The sequence below is a fragment of the Mandrillus leucophaeus genome, unplaced genomic scaffold, assembly GCF_000951045.1.
Source record: "Mandrillus leucophaeus isolate KB7577 unplaced genomic scaffold, Mleu.le_1.0 Scaffold1477, whole genome shotgun sequence".
NCBI classification, from domain to species: domain Eukaryota; kingdom Metazoa; phylum Chordata; class Mammalia; order Primates; family Cercopithecidae; genus Mandrillus; species Mandrillus leucophaeus.
In genome coordinates this window covers 473902-494394 of record NW_012101451.1, presented here as the reverse complement: position 1 = coordinate 494394, position 20493 = coordinate 473902, and the positions used below count along the sequence as shown (strand labels likewise).

The 20493-nt window shown below is 38.3% G+C and overlaps 1 protein-coding gene across 1 annotated transcript in view; it reads left to right on the top strand.

Moving 5' to 3' along the window:
- Positions 1-4861: 4861 nt before the first annotated feature.
- Positions 4862-20493, top strand: part of LOC105535548 (ventricular zone-expressed PH domain-containing protein homolog 1) — a 151141-nt gene continuing 135509 nt past the window's right edge. The window contains exons 1-2 of the mRNA XM_011974662.1: positions 4862-5012; positions 6046-6255. Of these exons, the coding sequence (XP_011830052.1) occupies positions 6172-6255 (84 nt within the window). The 5' untranslated portion in view covers positions 4862-5012; positions 6046-6171. The remainder of the gene's footprint in view (positions 5013-6045; positions 6256-20493) is intronic.

Below are 20493 nucleotides of genomic sequence, written 5' to 3'. Positions count from 1 at the left end.
CCAGCTCCATCCATGTCCCTACAAAGGACATGATCTTGTTCCTTTTTATGACTGCATAGTAGTCCATGGTATATATGTGCCACATTTTCTTTATCCAGTCTATCATTGATGGGTACTTGGGTTGACCCCATGTCTTTGGTATTGCAAATGGTGCTGCAATGAACATATGCATGCATGTATCTTTATAATAGAATGATTTATATTCCTTTGGGTATATACACACTAATGAGATTGCTGGGTCAAATGCTATTTCTGGTTCTGGGTCTTTGAAGAATCACCGCATTATCTTCCAAAATGGTTGAACTAATTTACATTCCCACCAATAGTGTAAAAATGTTCCATTTTCTCCACAACCTCGCCAGCATTTATTTCTTCTTGACTTTTTAGTAACTGCTATCCTGACTGGCATGGGACAGTATCTCATCATGGTTTTGATTTGAATTTCTCTAATGATCAGCGATGTTGAGCTTTTTTTCATGTTTGTTGACCACAAGAATGTCTTTTGAGAAATGGCTGTTCACATTCTTTGCCCACTTTTTAATTGGGTTGTTTGTTTTTTTTTCTTGCAAATTTGTTTAAGTTCCTTGTAGATTCTGGATATTAGACCTTTATCAGATTGATAGATTGCAAAAATCTTCTCCCATTCTATAGATTTTCTGTTCACTCTAATGATAGTTTCTTTTGCTGTGCAGAAGCTCTTTAATTTGATCCCATTTGTCAATTTTTGCTTCTGTTGCAATTGCTTTTGATGTTTTCATCATGAATCTTTGCCTGTGCCTATATCCTGAATAGTATTGCCTCGATTTTCTTCTAGGGTTTTGATCATTTGGGGTTTTACATTTAAGTCTTTAATCCATCTTGAGTTAATTTTTGTATAAGGCGTAAGGAACGGGTCCTGTTTCAGTTTTCTGCATATGGTTGGTCACTTCTCCCAGCACAGTTTATTGAATAGAAAATCCTTTCCCCCTTGCTTGTTTTTTTCAGGTTTGTTGAAGATCAAATGATTGTAAATGTGCAATCTTATTTCTGAGATCTCTATTCTGTTCCATTGGTCTGTGTGTCTGTTTTTGTACCAGTACTCTGCTGTTTTGGTTACTGTAGGCTTGCAGTTTAGTATGAAGTTGGGTAGTATAATGCCTCCAGTTTTATTCTTTTTGCTTAGGATTGTCTTGGCTATTTAGGCTCTTCCTTGGTTCCAAATGAATTTTAAAATAGTTTTTTCTAATTCTGTGAAGGTCAGTGGTAGTTTAATAAGAATAGCATTGAATCTGTAAATTGCTTTGGGCAGTATGGCCATTTTCACAATATTGATTCTTCCTATCCATGACCATGGAATATTTTTCCATTTGTTTGTGTCCTCTCTGATTTTCTTGAGCAGTGGTTTGTAGTGCTCCTTGAAGAGGTCCTTCACTTCTCTTGTTAGCTGTATTCCAAGGTATTTTATTCTCTTTGTAGCAATTGTGAATGGGAATTTATTCATGATTTGGCTCTTTGCTTGCCTGATGTTGGTATATAGGAATACTAGTGATTTTTGCATATTGATTTTGTATCCTGAGACTTTAATTGCTCAAAAAATTTATTCTTTACATAAGATTTGAAATGTTATTGCTGTAAATTAAGTTATGGCACTGTCTTCAGATGGCCATATCCTCAAGGTGTACATGGTCTGGGAGATGTATCCATAAAACTTCAATGACAAAATGCCAAACTTGTAAATAGACTGCTGTGGGAGCATGGAAGAGGAAGTGACTAATTCTACCCAGGAAAAACCAGGGAATTCAGGGCCGAGGCCCTATGCTGGGCTACTTGGTTTAGAGCATTCTGTTTGGGCCCTCCTTTACTTGCACCCCCAGTTCCCACCCACTCTTTTGCCCACTAAACTCAGTTCAGGTAACTGAGACCTTGGAATTCCTTTCCCAGGTATCTCAAACCTGCTTCCAGGACTTGTGAATACTTGGTCCTTGGGTCTGTTCTCCTGAGAACAAGCCATGACAACAGTTGACCCCATATTCTTGAGAGGTGGCCTAGAAGAGCTTACATGTGTGGACTGGGGTGTTCACATGCAGGGCAAAGTCAGGGTGGAAATAGAAGAGAAGGTATGGGACAAGGAATGGGGACTGGGAGACATCTCTCATTATTTTCTCTCCAGAGGTCAAATGTTCTAAATTCAAATCAAGTGTCACAGATTGTTAGAAAGGCACATTTGTCAGGGAGGAGGATAGAACATTTTATATAGTGGCTGAGTATTTGTGGTGTGAAGGACTCTGCTTGTACCCTAGTGTCAGGTCCTGCATGTGTTAGGGTGGGTGGAGAGAAGATTTCCCAGAAGTAGAGATTTGAGATCGAATTTGAAAGTACAAGATTTCTCTCTGTGTTCAAGCCACTGTGGGTGATCAGTGCCATGTAACTGGGTCATAGGGGAAGAGTCTGCAGATAGGCCCATCAAAAAAGACACCGGAGTCTGGAATACCATGGCTCTGGAATTTTGTCCATGGGCCATGAGAAAATTTTGAAAGTCTCTAAGAGAAACCTGAGGTGATCAGATCGGAGTTTGAGGGCTATGAGTCTGGTGGCAGTGAGGAGCCTGAACAGAAGGGAGAGAGATTTGAGGCAACAAGGCCAGTTTGGTAGCTTTTTCAGCTGTCCATGGTCTACAGCCTGAACAAAGTCCATGTCAGCTTGCTTTCTGCAGCCAGAATCTTATTCTTAGTGGCTACTTGGCTCTCATTGAAGCCCACCATTCCCTGCATCAGGCAGGCAGCTCTCAATGAGGAAGCACTGAAGACACCAGCCTAAGGAAATGCCCTATGTTTGGAAAATAAAATTCCTTCTAATCCAAGAATAATCTATCTAAAACCCAAAGGAGACTTGTCTCTCATGTGTGGATAAACTTCAAGAAATATCTATCTTTTCTATCATCGTAACAAACTTTAGGCTATTCAGAATTCAGAGTAAAAAATATCAACTTTTGTTGAATTTGTAAAATTGTTATTATTTAATTTACATTGTTCAGGGCTTCTCTTCCCTTGCTCTTTCTGTGGATTCAACTATGCCCAAGTGTATGTATTTGCCTTGAGCATCTTTCTTTCTCTTTCTGTCTTCTTTCTTTTCTTTTCTTTCTTTCTTTCCTTCTTTCTTTCTTTCTTTTTCTTCCGTCCCTCCTTCCATCCTTCCTTTCCTTCTTCCTTCCTTCCTCTCTTCCTTCCTCCCTCCCTCTTTCTTTCTTTATTTCCTTCCTTCCTTCCTTCCTTCTTTCTTTCTTTTCTTTCTTTCTTTCTTCTTTCTTTCTTTCTTTCTTTCTTTCTTTCTTTCTTTCTTTCTTTCTTTCTTTCTTTCTTTCTTTCTTTCCTCTCTCTTCCTTCCTTCCTTCACTTCTTCTTTTTCTTTCCTTCTTAATTGTTCTTTATGGGACAACAGCTAAAACCCACGCTATGTAGCTTGGGACGTATTGCTGAAGTTTAAATTTTAAAGTAAAAGTGGCATGAGAGAAGCACATGTCACAAAGACCTTGGTGTTCAGGAAACAGGACCTGAAGAGTAAGGACTGGGAAATGAAACTTTATAGAATGGGGCAGGAAATGTGCAAGCATTTTTCATTGCTAAAAACATGAGGTTAAGTATGTTGCCCTGACCTGGAGCAGCTGGCTGACACTTCTGCCATATATGCCAGGGACCTTGCATGGCTTCTCCTGAAGAACATACAATTGCTTCCTAATGCACAGGCAGCATTTCTAGAACTGTGCATTCGTATATGCTATTTACCAGAATTTAGCCCTATTCTTTCCTCCAAAAGTACTGGATATGAATCTGAAGTTTAAATCTCTATATAGGATAATTTTAATTATCTAGAAACTTTCTTCTTTTATGTTCTTGTTAGTTGTTTTGTAGTAATACATGACAGTATATGTTTAAACATTGTGTACAACTCTTTACTATGGGGTGGGGGAGATGTTTTATTCAGATGTCGCTCTATACAAATTAGATTTATCTTCCTTTGATTTGTTGCTCAAAAACTTATTAACTCACCTTCCAGATAAGCTCTGTGTAAGGCATTAGGTGTCCAATGGTGTACAAGATAGGGATGATGCTTAACCTTGTGGAGCTTTCAATCCAGCCTGAAAGGCGTCTAGAGCAGCAGTAAGAAGGAATCATGTGAAGGACCTGCTCAGGGCCATTTAGGGTACAGTGGGAGCTTCCACAAGGGCACTATAGCCTGAGAAGGAAGAAGAGAGGAGTTGAGGGAGGTTTCTTAACGAAATAATAGTTCATCTGAGGCCTCAAGAATGATCAGGAGCTACTCAAGCAAAATAGGGGCAACATGAATTCCAGGCAGAACAGATCACATGAGTAAAATCCAAGATGCAAAAGAAAATTTCTCAAGTTAAGAATTTTTAAAAATAATTCATCATAGTTGATGTGCAATAGGTAGTGGAATCTGGACTGGGGAAGGTGGACCAAGTGGACAAGGGACTGAATGTGGGAAGATGGATAGGAGTCAGGTATGAAAAAAAGGGCAAGTGACCATAGGGTTTTAAGGCAGGAAAAAACACCACTGTGGCTAAATCTGAGAAGAGATTGGATGAGCAAGACTGAGGGCAGGGAGACCTGTTAGGAGGCTGTTGGAATAACCCATGTGTGGGATGCCTGGGTCAGGGATCTCAGCTCCATGTCCCCCTGAGAGAGACCTTCCCTGACCCTTTGCCTCAATTAGGGCCCTGGGACAGTCTCTCACAGAGCCCTACATTTTCCCTACATGGGATTTATTAAAATTATAATTGTTCATTTCTGATGTGATTATTTCTTTTACTGAATGTCTGCTTTACTAAACAGTGAATCTTGTCAGACTTATTGCTGTCCCCATCACCTACAGCTTGCAAATAGGAAGGACTCAGTCAGTATTTGTGAATGAGTGAATGAATGGATGAATATAAAAAGAAGGAAGTGGACAAATCTGTGGGATTCTTGGGTATTGGAATCAACAGGACTTGGTGATTGCTTAGAAAATAGCTGCTGGTAAGGGAGAAACAGTTTCTAGTTTGAGTAGCCAGGTGGATAATGGTGTAATTTATAGGAAAAGGAGGCACTTAGAGCCAGAAGAGGTGGTGGGAGAAGCAGGTTTTTGGCAGGGGGTGGATTAGGAGCTCAACTTTGGGCAGATGGTGCTGTGTATCAGATTTGGTTTTAATACTGGAAGCTACATTTAAAGTCTACCCTACTCAAAAAATGACAAATCAATAAAGTAAATCAAACACAAACAAAAGAAACAAATAAAGCAGAAATATGGATGGGCAAATCTGTTTCACTTTCGTTGTTCAGCTTCCCACAAGTTTCCCTTTCTAATTCTTCTATTTTAGCAAACAAAACAATTCATTACATTATCAGTATGTGACATATTAACATAGAGTCTTTATTCCACCAAAGAGTTCCATTTTCTTGGATAAATTTCACCTTTACATTCATATAAGCATTAAGAGTCAAGAAAAAAAATTAAGATATGAGACTATGGTATAAATCATTTTGCTTTAATAATTTTATCTTATTATTACATTTTTGTGATCAAAATGGAAAATTTAAGAAAATGTGGGAGATCTTTTCTGCTTTCATATTTTTATTTATTAAAGATTTCTAAACTGGATTTCTCCATTTTGAAGGCTTTGATTAAAGTCAACAAGGGTCTCCTACCTACTTAAATTGTCCTTTAAATTGCAGCTTTCATGGTGGTTGGAGGAAATGTACCATTCCCAATGAGGAAATAACACATCGAAACTTGACTTATGAGTAGCAACACTGAAGCATTATTTTAAACTTCTTCAACAGTAAGGCACAGATTAAAAGAAAAAGGAACTAAAGGCTCTGAAGATTTTATTGTAAATTTTAAATTCTAAACTTGGGAGATTTGCCTGAGTACCAATGAGGTTAATAATCCCAGAATGTGTTGAGTTCAGGTTTAATACAAAAAAATTTTGCTTTCAAAATTAATTGCAATTTAATTAACTTTTCTTTTTCCTTCTTCTTTCTTCCCTCCTCCTCCCCTCTCTCTTTATAGGTAGTTCAGAAGTGTATTCCTTTCCTAATTGGGCATTTGAAGGATTCAACCCATAATGACATCATCCTAAACATCCTAATAGAGATAGCAGGCTATGAGCCAGTGGCTTTGAATGGTTTTCTTCCAATGCTGAAAGAGATCGGTGAGAGATTCCCCTACCTCATTGGACAGATGGCAAGGATTTATGGAGCTGTTGGGCATGTGAATGAAGTAAGTTTGGTTTTTTTCTCTCCATTCCCCTGAATTGCACTGGCGCTTAATCCAACCTATTTAATCTATTGGAGCTCTATGACATACAAATATTTCCTGGGATTTCTGGGAGTTCCAATTTATCTTTCAATCCTTTTACATGGGCAATGGCCTGTGAGTCAAGTAGCAGGGTTATGTGGAAGGTTTAGGAAGTGAGTATTTTATTACTACTGTGTCACCTGAAGAAGGAGGGTTAAAATGGAGAGAGCACCAAAAGATTGAAGACCACTTTGCAGTAACAATAACCAATAAAAGAGCTGTATCTCATTTCAGGTTGCAATTTCTCTTAACCCAGGAGACCATCAGTAAGCACAGAATTAGATTTCATAGACTACCCTTTAATGAGAGCCTGTAGCTATCATGTCAATAAGTGCCTGGGTTCAGAATGTTTTCAGTCCTCTGACTGATGTTATTTGGGAGAGTGAAATAAACGTTTGTGGATGTTTAAAAGTACTAAGCTAAATATTTGCATAATGGCATCTTTCAGTAGGGACAACAGGATGCCATCAGAGTTTATGGGGATTAAGCAATTAAGAAAGTTTTCAGAAATTCAGGTTTCAAAGACATGCATGTCTCTCTGATGATTTTATGTTGGGATTTAGGATTTTTATATTTTAAAATAAAAACAAATCTATAATTGACTGAGAGCTTTTCCTTGAACCTATGTATATATAATATAATTAGCTATTCAATAAATATAAAATTGTCCAACTTTTAAAAGGAATTTCATAGTTCATTAAGTTCAATCCCTTGATTCTGCATAGGATAAAATTTAAAACCAGAAACGTTATGTGACTTACCCAGACTCAGACTGAGTTAGTAACCCAGTTAGAATTAGATCTTTGGTATCTTCAGCATCATTTTGGAATTTTGTCTTAAAACGCATCTTTGGTGCTGTTTGATTATATTTCTTCTCAGAGTTATAGTGAACCCCTTGAGTCCTGCCTGGCTTCCTCCTGGTCGAGGCTCTTTCTCCTCTAGCTTTCCAGAGGAAGGCAGGAGAACTGAGTTCCCAAGCCTGCACCTGTCAACGTAAGGATGAATCTTGAAAGGGGATTTCTCTGGTGTAGATGTACTCTTAGTATAATCCCTTTCTGTGCACTGCTGTTGGGAATGCCTCGCCACACTCTGCCTTCTGTTAATGCTTTCCCCTGCCCGTCACCTTTTCTGCCAAGAGAACCCACTGGTATGCCCGAGTGTTATTAGGCCAGCTTCGCCTGACAGCTGTTTAACTGAATCTGCTGACCTTGCAGATCTTTGCAAGGACCAAAAAGTTCAACCTCTGAGGTGTGAGGCCCTGGAATCTTTAAAAAGTAAAGTCTTTCTGCATTTTCATGGTAATTCTTTTTGTCAGAAATGATTCATTAATGTATAGTAATGCACATTGGTGTTGACTAAACTCCCATGGAAAATGTAATCTGTGAAAAACAAAAAACAGTAGCCACATGCAGTCTAACCACATGCAAATTATGTCAATGTCAGTTTGTCTGAACTAAGGCTGTATCCATCTGTTCTTGCACTGCTATAAAGAAATAGCTGGGACTGGGTAATTTATAAAGAAAAGAGGCTTAATTGGCTTGCACTTCCAAAGGCTGCAACAGGAAGCATGATGCTGGCATCTGCTCAGCTTTTGGGGAGGCCTCAGGAAAACCTACAATCGCGGTGGAAGGCAGAGGGGAAGAAGGCACCTCATGGCCAGAGCAGGAGGAAGAGGGAGTGGGGAGGTGCTGCGCCAGATCTCATGAGCACTCACTCACTCTCATGAGAGCAGCAGCGAGGGGGAAATCCACCCCTGTGATCCAGTCACCTCCCACCAGGCCTCACCTCCAACATTGAGTATTACAATTCGACATGAGATTTGGGTGCGACACAGATCCAAACCATATCAAAGGCTAACCTGAAAGAGAACAGTTCATTTGGTGACATTTGTGTGACTGTCAGTGGGTACTAGGAGAAGGAGAGGTGGGTCTAAATAACTTGAGGAATAAATTATTTCAGAATTCAAATTTGTTTGCTTTTTTCCCCAAAACAAACAAATCTTTCTGGTGGTTCTGTTTCACCCCCCACCCCAGACCCCCAGCAGAGAACAGTTGTAGATCAGACAGTTACCAAGTGTATCTGGATATCAGGGTTATGTGAGGAGCTTTAAAATAATGTCAGTCTTGGACCCCATAGAATGCCTACTAAGTCATAATCTCCTAAAAAGAGAACCAGAAGTCTGGATTTACGGGAACCTCTGTCAGGGTAATTCTGATGCAGCTATTTGTGAATCAGTATTTGGGAACTCCAGACAGAGAATATTTAAAGTGCTTTCTCTGTTAGATTTAGAATCAGGCCTTGCCTATCACCCATCATCCTGCCCTCCTCTAGCAAGCCATTACTAATCAATTTAATAATTTTCTAGACTATTGATATAGCAGCTTAGAGTAGGCTTGGCTAAGAGTAACACAAAAATCCAAAACCACAGTAACTTAAAGATAGATATCTGATTGTCTTACACTTAAAGAAATCTAGAAGGCAATCTCTCTAGAGTGCCATGTTTCAGAGACTCAGGCTCCTTCTACCTTATTGCTCTACCATTCCTGAGTGCACCAGAAAGCAATAGCTTCTGTGTCATGGTCCAAGATGACACTGTCTCCACCCATCACATCAGTCTTTCTGCCAGCAGGAAGGGGGAAGGGGAGAAGGAATCTTCCAAGCTGTCAAACACAACCTTTTGTTTACAATCCATTAGCTAAATAGAATAAAGCTGAATATGACCATATGTAGCTGCAAGGGAGACTGGAGCGTGTTGCCTGGTTCTGGGTGGCCCCATGCCCAGTTAAACAGGGGGAAAAGGCAGAAAGAATGATGAAAAACAAAAAACACTTGCTGTTGCAGGTGGTCAGTTCATTTCACATCCATGGATCTGTTTTCTCTCCTCAAAAATTAATGACTTTACACTGGATTGCCTCCTTTATGGTCTGATATTATTTGATTCCATTATTCCATTTTATTTAGTCTAATAAAATTACCTATGAATGTCAGGCAGGCTCCTTTGCTCAGAAATAATGCTCTTTCTTGATTATGTGTAATGCCTGAAATATTACTGTAAGAAAGTTCTTTTAGCTGTAAGGAATGCTAAAGTTCAGATGTCCCAAGAATAAGTGTAGTAATCTAAGCAGTGTAATTTGAGTAAATTTGTCTAATTTTCTAAATAAAACCTTGTGGAGCAATATTTCTAAAAACCAAAAACAATAGGCAAGATATGCATGTATGTATATCTCTACCCAGCCTCTTTCCAAAATGAAACAAGAAGTTCCTGAGGTACACTGAGAGGTGGGCATGAAGGCAGATGCCCAGTATGGAGTCTTGGGTACCAAAGTGAAAGGAAATATCAATAAAGAAAGAGAGGCAAAAACTGCCCTGGAAAAGCCCCATCACTTTCTATGTGGAAAGTTTGGTCTGTGGGGAGACAATGAAACATGAGACCATATGAGGCATGGGGATTTTTGGGATGCTTATAAGACAGCCACAGGACCCTTGTGACCTCTAGCCCTAGGGTTGTGTCCCTTATCTTATTCTGTTCTCATTTAAAAATTGATTCCATTTGAAATCTTTCTCTTTGACAGCAAAGTAGTCCTTTCAGTTGGGTTTTGGGGGTTCAAACTGTCAGATAATTTTATTTCCAGGATTTAAAAGATTTTGGCAATATGGAAAAGCCAATCCAACTTTGAGATTCTTCTCCAACTTTTATAATATACAATCTATGACAGATCAGAGCATACTGACTCATCAGAGCATATAATATACAATCTATGACTGATCAGAGCATACCTCCTTTGTTTCCTGGTTTCCAGCAAACTCTATGGTTTGATCTTTAAGAAGAGCAGAGTCTCCTGAGGGTTTGCAATCCTCAGTCCAGAATTTGGCCATGGGAGTAGAGACAGCCTGGAATTATACAAGTTATTAATTGGCTTCACCTTCTGTGCTTGCATGAAGCCAGGTGTAAGAACTGCAGGGCTGGCTACTGGGAACTGACCGGGTGTGCCTGTCTTTCAAATGAGCGCCCATCTGGGTGAGCAGACTGTTTTCAACAGCTTGATAGCAGCATCACAATTTTTCCATCTGTATTACATTCGGCAGAGAAGAGTTGTATATATAAAACAAAAACCAAAATCCTACAGATTCTTATTTTCTCTGTCTCCCAGATTAACTCAGGGATCTTTTTTTGCCCAAACTTAAATAAAGCCATGTTTAATAGTCATATAGTGCTTATGTCACTGTGGAGGCCATGAATGACTCACAGAACACTACCAGGGCAGAGAAATTTGCCTCTGGGAGAACCAATCAATTGTTGCCCTTGAGGTACACCTTTCAGTAAAGATCTATCCAGTTCTTTAGAATGCCAGGATTTACTCCATTTCTCTGGTATGCTCAGTTGAAGTAAATTCATAAATAATAAATAGTATTTGATTAAATATGTCCAAAACACAGCAAAAATACATGGGTCCTTTTGTCTTTCTCAAATGAGAAGGTTGCAGTAGAAACCTTTCAGACAACAGCAGAAATGACTTCTTAGTAGCCCCTAAGGGTTCATTCCCCAAACATACATCCAGCAATTTATATAAAACACTTAACACAGTATCTGGCATACTAATAAATGCTTGATGGATTTCAACCAACAGCAATAAAGTAACAGCAGCAATATAATAAACAAAACCTGCCTAGCTGGAGAGGCCAACAAGAGAGGGAAAAATACAAGTGTGATCGTACTTCCTCACACAAAGTCTTCTGTGGTCTCTTCCACTGCCTGTGGGATATTATGCGAACTCCTTGGCATGGCCCCAGCTTCCTTCTATAGCTTCACCTCTTACCTGTGCAGTCCACTTCATTCCCCTACATTCTGACTATTCAGGATTTTACACCCTTCCCTGAACACCCTTTACTCTGACATACATTGAGATCTTCACAGCTTATTCTGTCTGGATAGTTTTTACCCCCTTCTCCTACTTATCCTACATGACCCAGCTCAAATGTTGCCTCCTCTGTGAGTTCTTCCTAGTCCCCTTAGACAAAGTTAGTCACTCCCAGTCTATACTTCCATAGTAATTTGGTTGTACCTCAAATGTGTCATGGTTGTGTCTCAATTATGTCATACTGCAATTTGCAGGTTCATGTCTTTTTCTCCTCCCTATGTCTCTCAGCTTCCAGAGGAAATAAATATTATCAAATCCATCTGATTTCACCTGTGGCCATAAGACTGAATGAGTACCTGAGACTACTGGTAATTAATAATTTGAGGATTTATTTCTCACTTGAACTTTGATTCCATCAAGTATCTGTCTACTTATTCTAGATGACATAATTATAACTTAAGAGAGAGGAGGAGGAAATATTAGTGTGGAGTGGGCTGTTTATTTCTGAGCTTATACAATCTATTTCTGATATCTAGCAGGTAAAAGATGAGAATAAAGTTGACAGGGGAATATGGAGTCATTATACAACAAATATGTGATGAGCCAAGGCCATCCATAATGGCTGCTAGGAGGTGACATAAGTGAAAGATGATTCTGAGTGGATTATAAAGAGATTTTCATATATGAGGCCTCAGCAGGCTGCAAATTGGTTGAAGTACAGCTCCAAGAAGGAGCACTCACCACTGTAGACTGAGCAGTGATCACCACCAAGGAACTGTCTGTGCAAGAATCCATTACATGAATTAATTTGCTAATGAGGAGGGCAAAATAATGTGGTGACTAAGAGGGTGGGCTCAGAGTCAGCCTGCCTTGATTTCAGTCCTGACTCAGTCACTCACCAGTTATGGGCAACTTACATCACCTCTCTTGACTCAGTTTCCTCATCTGTAAAATGGGAATATTATTCACCTCTTAGGTTTGTTGTGAGGATTTAATGAGTTAACCCATGTGGAACAGTATTTAACAAATAGTAAACATTTGATAAATGTCAGCACTTTATTACTTTGCTCACCGTTGTCCAAGGCTTTCTCATTGCATTTATTTGTATACAGGCTAAAACTTGACCCTAACAGACTGAAATTAGGTAGATGAAAACTAGGGAAATGGCTTATCTTGCCTCTGTTTCTCCAAGGAAAGCAGCTGAATGGGTAGGCATATGTGGGACCAGTCAAAATCAGAAGACAGAATTGGAATGAGGCACCGTAGACAACTACATGTATCATTAAAGGGGAAAGGCATAGCTGGCTACACAATTTTTTCATTTTTAGGAAATAACTGGTGTATGTAGATTTTTATTCCTCGGGGTGGAATGTATATCTGTTTTACATTTGTATCACAGACCACCATTCGTGGGAGAAATAAGCATAACAAAAATAATAAAGCCTCATTTTGTAAAACTTCATAATTTAAAATAGGCCTTGTTTTCTCGGGCCACTGGAAGTACATTGCTTTCCATAAAGGGTAGGTGGTCCCCACCTCCCCAGCTATATAAACAGCTCAAATAAGTTTGCAGCAATTTTTAAAAAACTCTTAAACTAAATATGAAGTGGTTTAAGTTAAACCCAAACTAGGCTGATGTTTCTTGTCCATGGAGGACTGAAATAGAATGTTTGTTTCCACTTTAGAGGGTTTTACTTTTTCATTATTTTCTTCCCTAATTAGACTCTCTTAGCCATGCAAGTGGTCTCAGCTCACTTGTTGGGTATTATCGTTATTATAGCCCTCTTTCCTAACATGGGTCAACTTGGAAAAGAGAACACTTTAGGAATGGCATTGGTTTTTTTTTTTTTTGAGAGGCCAACTTAAATTCATGTATCTTTCCATATATTTAAGCCTCAAATAAGTGAACTGATACAAATTTTAGTTTAATAGTCATCTTTACTTTACTTTAGGGTCTGGTCTCATTAGAAAGCACATACCAGTATGTAGCATGCACTCCATCACCATGCCCCTCCTCTGTGCCAGATCTACAAGGCAGTAGACCTAGTGGTGGAAACAGAGGTGAGATGCTTTAAATATTTTTTTACAAATGATCTCATAACACATGGAAGGATGCTATGGCCACTTGTTTTTCCTTCACTACAGACCAATAGCCCACATCTGTGAAGAATCAAATGGCATGCCCCCGAGTGCAGCCGCTGCCATTGTGTGTGTGTTAAATCCTGTGCCCTCTGCCTTGTTTTTCTAACTAGCTGGAATATGCTGGCCAAGCACCAGGGCGTGTTCATTACATCCTCTCTGGGCCCAGAGTCATGGACACTTTTCAAGTAAAGAAGTGACACACATCTTGCCCAGGTTGCATTTCTGTGACATCCGGCAGGCCTACAAAAACACTTTCAGGAGGAAAAGGAAAAGAATGACAAAGGCAGCTGAGAACCACATTACTGTCCTCATCCTGGCTGTTGAATAACATCCTGAGAAATGGGAGCTGGGTGGATGATTTACACCTTTAAATTATAATTCAAGACTAAAAAAAAATCTGGGGACCATTCTACAAAAGGAAGGACCTGTGACTTAAAAGCATAATTTCCCCAGGGATGATAAACTTAGTTAAAATTTTGGTAGGTTCAGTGACTTTGGGGATATATTTTCTTAAGCCTTGGTTGGTACCAGTGGCTGCTACCTAATATTATAAAATTGTCATGAATTGGGGAAGGATTTTTTCCAAGGTGAAGACAGTTTTTATTTTTGTTTGTATTGTTAAAAATGATACATGTTAATTGTAAATAATATTAATAATAAACCTCTTACAAAGTATAAGGAAAACAAAGGCAAATTTTGAGTACATACAAAATATACTTTCAAATAAGAGTATTGATATTGCATATCCTCTCTCCCTCAGTGATCTAGGGTGGAGCTGCTGATTCTTTCTAACTGTAAGACCCAGTACTGGTGATGGGGACACAGAGGAGAGAAAGACATGGTCCCTGACCTAGAGGTCTCACAATTGGGGATAAGGAAGATGTAAAGACAGACAATTGGAATTTAATTTGGTACTTGCTGTTATTGAATTTTGAACTGGACCAGGAAGGAAGGAACTAACCCCATGAGGGGGAGTTTTAGGAGAGCATTATAAGTTTGGCTTGTAAGACGATAGGGTTATGTCAGGGGAAGAGGAGGAAGGTATCCATGGGGAAGTCATCGCATTCAATGGCAATCAGCCCGGAAAAGGCCTTGAGTCTTCTAGAAGCCATGAATGATTTCAGGTGCTTGGAGCCTAGGATGAATAATGGAGGGGAGGGAGAGAGATGCGGCTGGACAGCGGGCTGGGGTCAGATTATGAAAACTCCTTATTGATTAGCAGATCGTTCCTGTTTTCTACCTTCTCTCAGCTGATTCTAAGAACAGTACTTTATTTCCCTTCATAGTGAAGATAAGTAAATGTAATCCTATGTACCTTAGTGTTCCCAAGAAACTAAAGAGCTGGTGAAAGGACAAACAGTTCCCAAAATACTTGCAAATGCAGAGTAGTAAATAATGTTACAAAAGTTACATGTTGCAAAAATTTTCAACAATGTCTTGTAATTATCAACTGTAATTTGGGCCAACTGACCAAATCCACAGAAGACCTGCAGTTCCCTGTGAGCTGGGTCAGTTTGGCAAGTCCCATGACATGGCTGCACATAGAAGGGGTGTCTGCGAGACCAGGATCAAACCCTAGAAATGGGCAGCCTGATCCCCACAGACTTGATCTTCCTCTTTCCAGAGAAGGACGATCTGACTTTCCTACACCGGTGTCTGTGAAGGATGTAGGTGCCTGCCTCAAGAAAGGCAGGAAGCCACCACTTAGTAAGTGCCCTTTCTAGCCATGAGCCTAACAAGTGAACAAATCTCAGATTCACCAGAAAGGACAACTGGGCACTGGCATCAGGTGAGTTGAAGAGGACGAAGCAGTTGCTAATTCCAGCTCAAATCCTGATGCTCTTTTAAGATGATAGCAGGTCCTTGCCCTTCCTGTAGCCCTCAGACTGAAATCACTTGACTTCTGACTATTTCCAACAGCCAATATTTGCATTTCTTTGCCTGTGGCTTCCCCAACTTCACAAACCATTCTGCTAACACACATGGCATATGCATATGTGAGGAATGAATGCTGTCCCATGGCTCCTACAACCAGTGATGGGAGTTGGTGTTTTGTAAACTTCCAAAACTCCTTTACCCCTCAAATGAAATAAACTCTCCCTAGAATTTCCCTGGCTACTTTTTGAACTGTTTCCCTTCTCTTTCTCACTCTTCTATTCCAATATTGGTTTCCTGAAGTTTTCAAATAAATGATTTGCACTTAAATCATCTCAGGGTCTGTCTGTTTCTAGGAACCCCAATCCAAGACAAAGACATTTCTAGAACTTTCCCAAGCCATTGCAATCTGCCCTGCTCTGAACATTTGAGAACATACATCTACAACACAGGGTTTAGCATCTGATTGTTTTCTGGTTGCATTTGCTTTTCATATGTTTAGTGCATGAATACACACACTCCCAACCCGCCATAAGCATTCTGAAGGAAGGAACCATACCTTACACCTCCTTGTGGCCCTGGCACAACAGCCCCACTCCCCCTCTGCCAAGTAATTAGCTCATAGCAGGTGGCTCACAGGTACTTGCCAACTAACTGTTCCATAGAGACTGGGACTTGACTGACCATCAGTGTCTTGTACTAGTAGATGGCATCTGATGACATGGCAGGTTGTGTTTGAGGAGGCCAGGAAAACTATCGACATTGGGTTCCAGTCAACAGTTATGGATACTGTTTTTCAGGATCTGTCAGTCTCCATCCCATATGGTCCCCAAAGTGTCCAGACCAGCAGCATTGAGTGTCACTCAGAAACTTAAATCAGAATCCATAATTTAACAAGATGCCCAGGTGTTGTGTATGCACATGGAAGTGTAAGTAGTACTGCTCCTGAGGATCCAGGCCCTACAGGATTTATCTGCTATAGAACCTGAGGGAGTCTAGACATGCCCACATATATACATACATGCTTGATGTGTATATGTTTCCAGACACACACACTGCTATACCCAATTTTCTTTGCAAGACCCACTTGTTTTTATGTAAATAATCAGTAACCTTTAACAGTCATAATCTTTGACAATGTCAGTATATACATGAAGTCAGGACATATCATGGATTACCTATAATACAGTTTATGAATATTTATCACACACCTGCTGTATGCAAGGCACTGTATGCAAGTGCAAAGTTAAATAAAATTCAATCCCTCTGCTATAAAAAGGGGCTTTTTTATTCACTTAGAAATGATCCTTTACTCACTTGAGCCCAGGAGTTCAAGGTAGTGAGCTATGATTGTGCCACTACACTCCAGTGGCACAATAAAATAGAAGAAAAAAATGATCCTTTACTAGGCAAAAATTGTGATGCTTTGACACTTTTGTATAATATTCTTAGAATTCCTCACGCCATCCCCCTCCTGTATAAAGGGAGAGGGTGTTCCTAAATAATGGTTCACATGGAATATCACAGGAAGATATGTACAAGTCTTTTCTATTGCTTAAGTTCTTGTTTTTATTTTTAATGTTATTCAATGTTTTTGTAGCTCAAGCAGGATCTGAAAGTATTCCAAGGGCTCCCTGCAGGATTTGACACAAAGGTATTATCACTATGATGTAAAATTGTGTAACAATTTTACTCTCAAAATATATGAAGAGAGTACTTGAAAGTAGATGAATTTTGTTGCAAAGCCATGACTAACTATACTGTCTTGGAATTATATTTACATTTCAGCCTTCTCCATTATTTATCAAAAAAGTTAAGCCTGAATTTATTTTGTAGTGAGTAGGGCTTAGGAACTTGGTACTGGTTTACATGAACTGAGCTGAAGTTCTCTAAGAAAATATGCATCTAACAGTTGGCTTAGCAGCAATACACTATCACACTAAAATGTTCACAGGTATAGATCATAATATTAACCAGAATGGTTGCTGTTATCTACGTGTATTCATGTAGATAACATGTAAGAAATTACACTGAGAGGATATTTTGACATCAGTTTATTTCTTGCTAAGTAATAAAGTAAATGAAGAAATATTTGTTGCTTTTTAAGATTGATGAATATGAGATAAACAGAAAATAAATGTTTCCAGAACTGTTGATGAGTAAATGAAAGGGTAATAATATTTCCCAACCTTCAGTGCAGTATAGATCCTATAGAGGTCTAAACATCTAACAATTCGCTCAGAAAATTAGAAAATAAACCTTTCTAACCATCTTGCTTCATTGAAATCTTTATTTACTATGTGTGATTGACTTTTTAAATCTCTGGATTAGACTGAACTCCTACTCCTGTCTACATTTTCTCCAGCTCTTCCTTCTGCTGCCTTCTGCTTTAAGAGGGCAAACTTCCTTCAGCTGTAGGCAGCATTCTCCCACAATGAGGGTTCCTATCTCCTTCAAATCTTCCTTTCTTCATCCAGAAGAGTTTCCAGAGCCCACCTTCTCCATGACAGCAACACATTTCTAAAGCACTGTTTGTCCACCAACTCCTTCTTGACTAGTAAATACAAAATAAAGGGGGGTAAGAGAATGATAGAGGGGCAACAGCAAAAGTTACAAATGTTCCCTGAAGGAAACAATTCTACCTTCGCTCATCTTATGAAGTGAGAATAACCTCAAAGGCAAGTTGCATGGATTTTAGCATCCCATACAATATACATAATAGGCACTAGAGATACAGTGAGGTGACTCTTCTGTTCATCTATTGAAAAGTGGCAAGATTAAACCATGCTTAAGATCTCAACACAACACTATTTAAAGTCCTAAACTGTTTTATTCTATTTCCACCATTTACCTAAAGGAGAGCTCACAAATGAGTGAAAACGAATTTGGAAACTGATGGTTTTTCTCCAGGCAAGCATATTTCAGACTTTTTCTTTTGCAGACATCTTAACCAGGGGTATCTTCACAACCCCATTCTATTAACTGAAATTTGCTTCCATTCATTTATTCACTCGTTCATTCTCTGCTTACTTCTAGAAAGCAATTAAGGCAGTTCACAAGAAAATCACAGTTGCTGCGAAACCAAAAAAGAAAAAAGAAAAGAAAAAAAAGAAAAAAGAAAAGAAAAAAAAAGAAAATTAACTCAAGGAAAAATCCTTGAACTAAAAAAGGGAGTGTTGGAAGGATTGGTGGGTAAGGTACCAGAGAAATTATTACTATATCAAAGTTTCCTTAGCTAAGGAAATCACCAACCCAAGGCAAGGTTTACACTTTTGCAAAATGCATTTTTCCATTTCATTCTTCCCTATAAGTGATGAAATAGTGCCCAAATCTTTCTGTCTAACCTGTATTTTGGGTGTTACATCTCAACTACCATGAATAAAACATCCTGGCTATTTGTTTTGAAACTAAGTAGGTGCAAAGAAAAATAGGCACCTTGCATCTAATTATCTAATGAGTAAATTATGTCATGTAATGAGGAAATTATGGGAAGTTCAATTGTAACTGATGTATAGTTCAACTGAGTTAAATCTTACCATATTGTTCCTTTTTCTAATGAGCTAAAAGCATATACTTTTTTCCTGGCAAAAAGTTCAAATACAATCAGCCTCTCCTTTTATTTCTCTTTTCTTTCTTTTTGGACCCATAATAGGCATCATTCTTCAAAATGATTTCCATGATTGGGCCAGAAGGCCTGTGGTTACTTTTCTCTTTCACTCAGAGATTGCACCTCATTTACTAAACAGATATTGTGTAATTAAAGATGGGCTACTTTTTTGAGTTCTCTAGAAATGTTTCAATTCTAAAGTCCCCAATGGTCTTTCAAAAAGTTTGTTTAATTGAAGCAAAAGAAATAGTGGAGCCATTGTTCAGGATAATCAATGAGAGGTCATTTACATGAGGGGACTATGGCATGGTGGGAGAGGAAAATGTGGCTCAGTATAATTCATTCTGGGTCCCTTGAGCCCACACAAAAGATTTACCTTTAAGAGTTTAAGTTCCCAAGCCCCTAGTTTTTAGAGAGTAAATCCAAACTATAGAACCTCTAAATCTTTTATCAATTCATAAAATAATACTATGTTTGAAGCTAAAATTAGACAGACTTCCATAAGCTTTAGGATTCTGTAATTATTTGGGGGTCAATGCAACAACAACAAAAAAATGCTGAAAAATAAACTCTTAGCACAAATAGAGGGAGATTTGGGTTTTTAAACACAGACATGGCCACATTGAATGCTATTTGGGGAAAAATAATTTGAAATTGAAAAAAACGTATTTGACAACAGACCATGTCAAGTTTTCTGCCCTTTAAAAAATTCAAACTAAAGACATAATTTATTGTCTCAAATAACATAGCATAAAGTTAAGCCACCTCTCATATCCTCTGATTTCTATTTTAAATCCTAAGTCAATTTCATTCAAACATCTTTTTGAGAAAGATATACTATGTTCCACACTCAACTTCAGCCATAATTGTTTTATAATTAAAAAATTATACCTTGCTTTTTTTCTCAAGGGTGGGTTTACTTTAGCATTCTGTGCCAAATGCATAGACCTAAACTAAATCCAACTTATCCTTAATTTTTAACATGATATAAAATGTAACATTCATATAAAACAAAGAATACATCTGTTTTCATCAGCTGTTTCTTAACTTTTATTACTGGGATTTATTTTTTAAAACTGTTTTACCCAGACAGCTTTGTTTTCCTAAGCATGATTTATTACTCTCCCATGAGCACACAAAAAATATGTGTTCCTGAATCAAAAATAATGAAGAATGGAAACTTATTCATTTTACAATTGACTAAACGATCATTTAAAATATGTAAATACGTTTAAATTCTAATAGGGTTTTTTTCAATCATTGGGTACAAAAATATATTCGACTACCCCAAGTTGATATACAGAAAAATTGAGACACAATCAAAAGATAAAAGAAAGAATTAAAGAAAGTGACTTTTGTAATGCTATTCTAAAAATCAGCTCAAAGTTGGAGAATTATGTACGTAAGAGAGAGATTAACAAGGTTTTTATTTATTTATTTTCTCCTTTGTTCCACAAAAAATATTTCAGGCAGCTTGCTTCTTGATGTTCTGTTAAAAGATTATACAAGCTTTTGAATATGATTAACATTTGATGTCTACTTTCTTGGCAAGCATTTTACATGTATTTTATGCTAATATTTTAAGGCTAAAAGAGCATTTTCTTGTCTGTGTGGCATAATTTTTAAAGAATGAAATTTATTAATTGTAAAAATATCTTGAAATTTAAAGTTTACTAG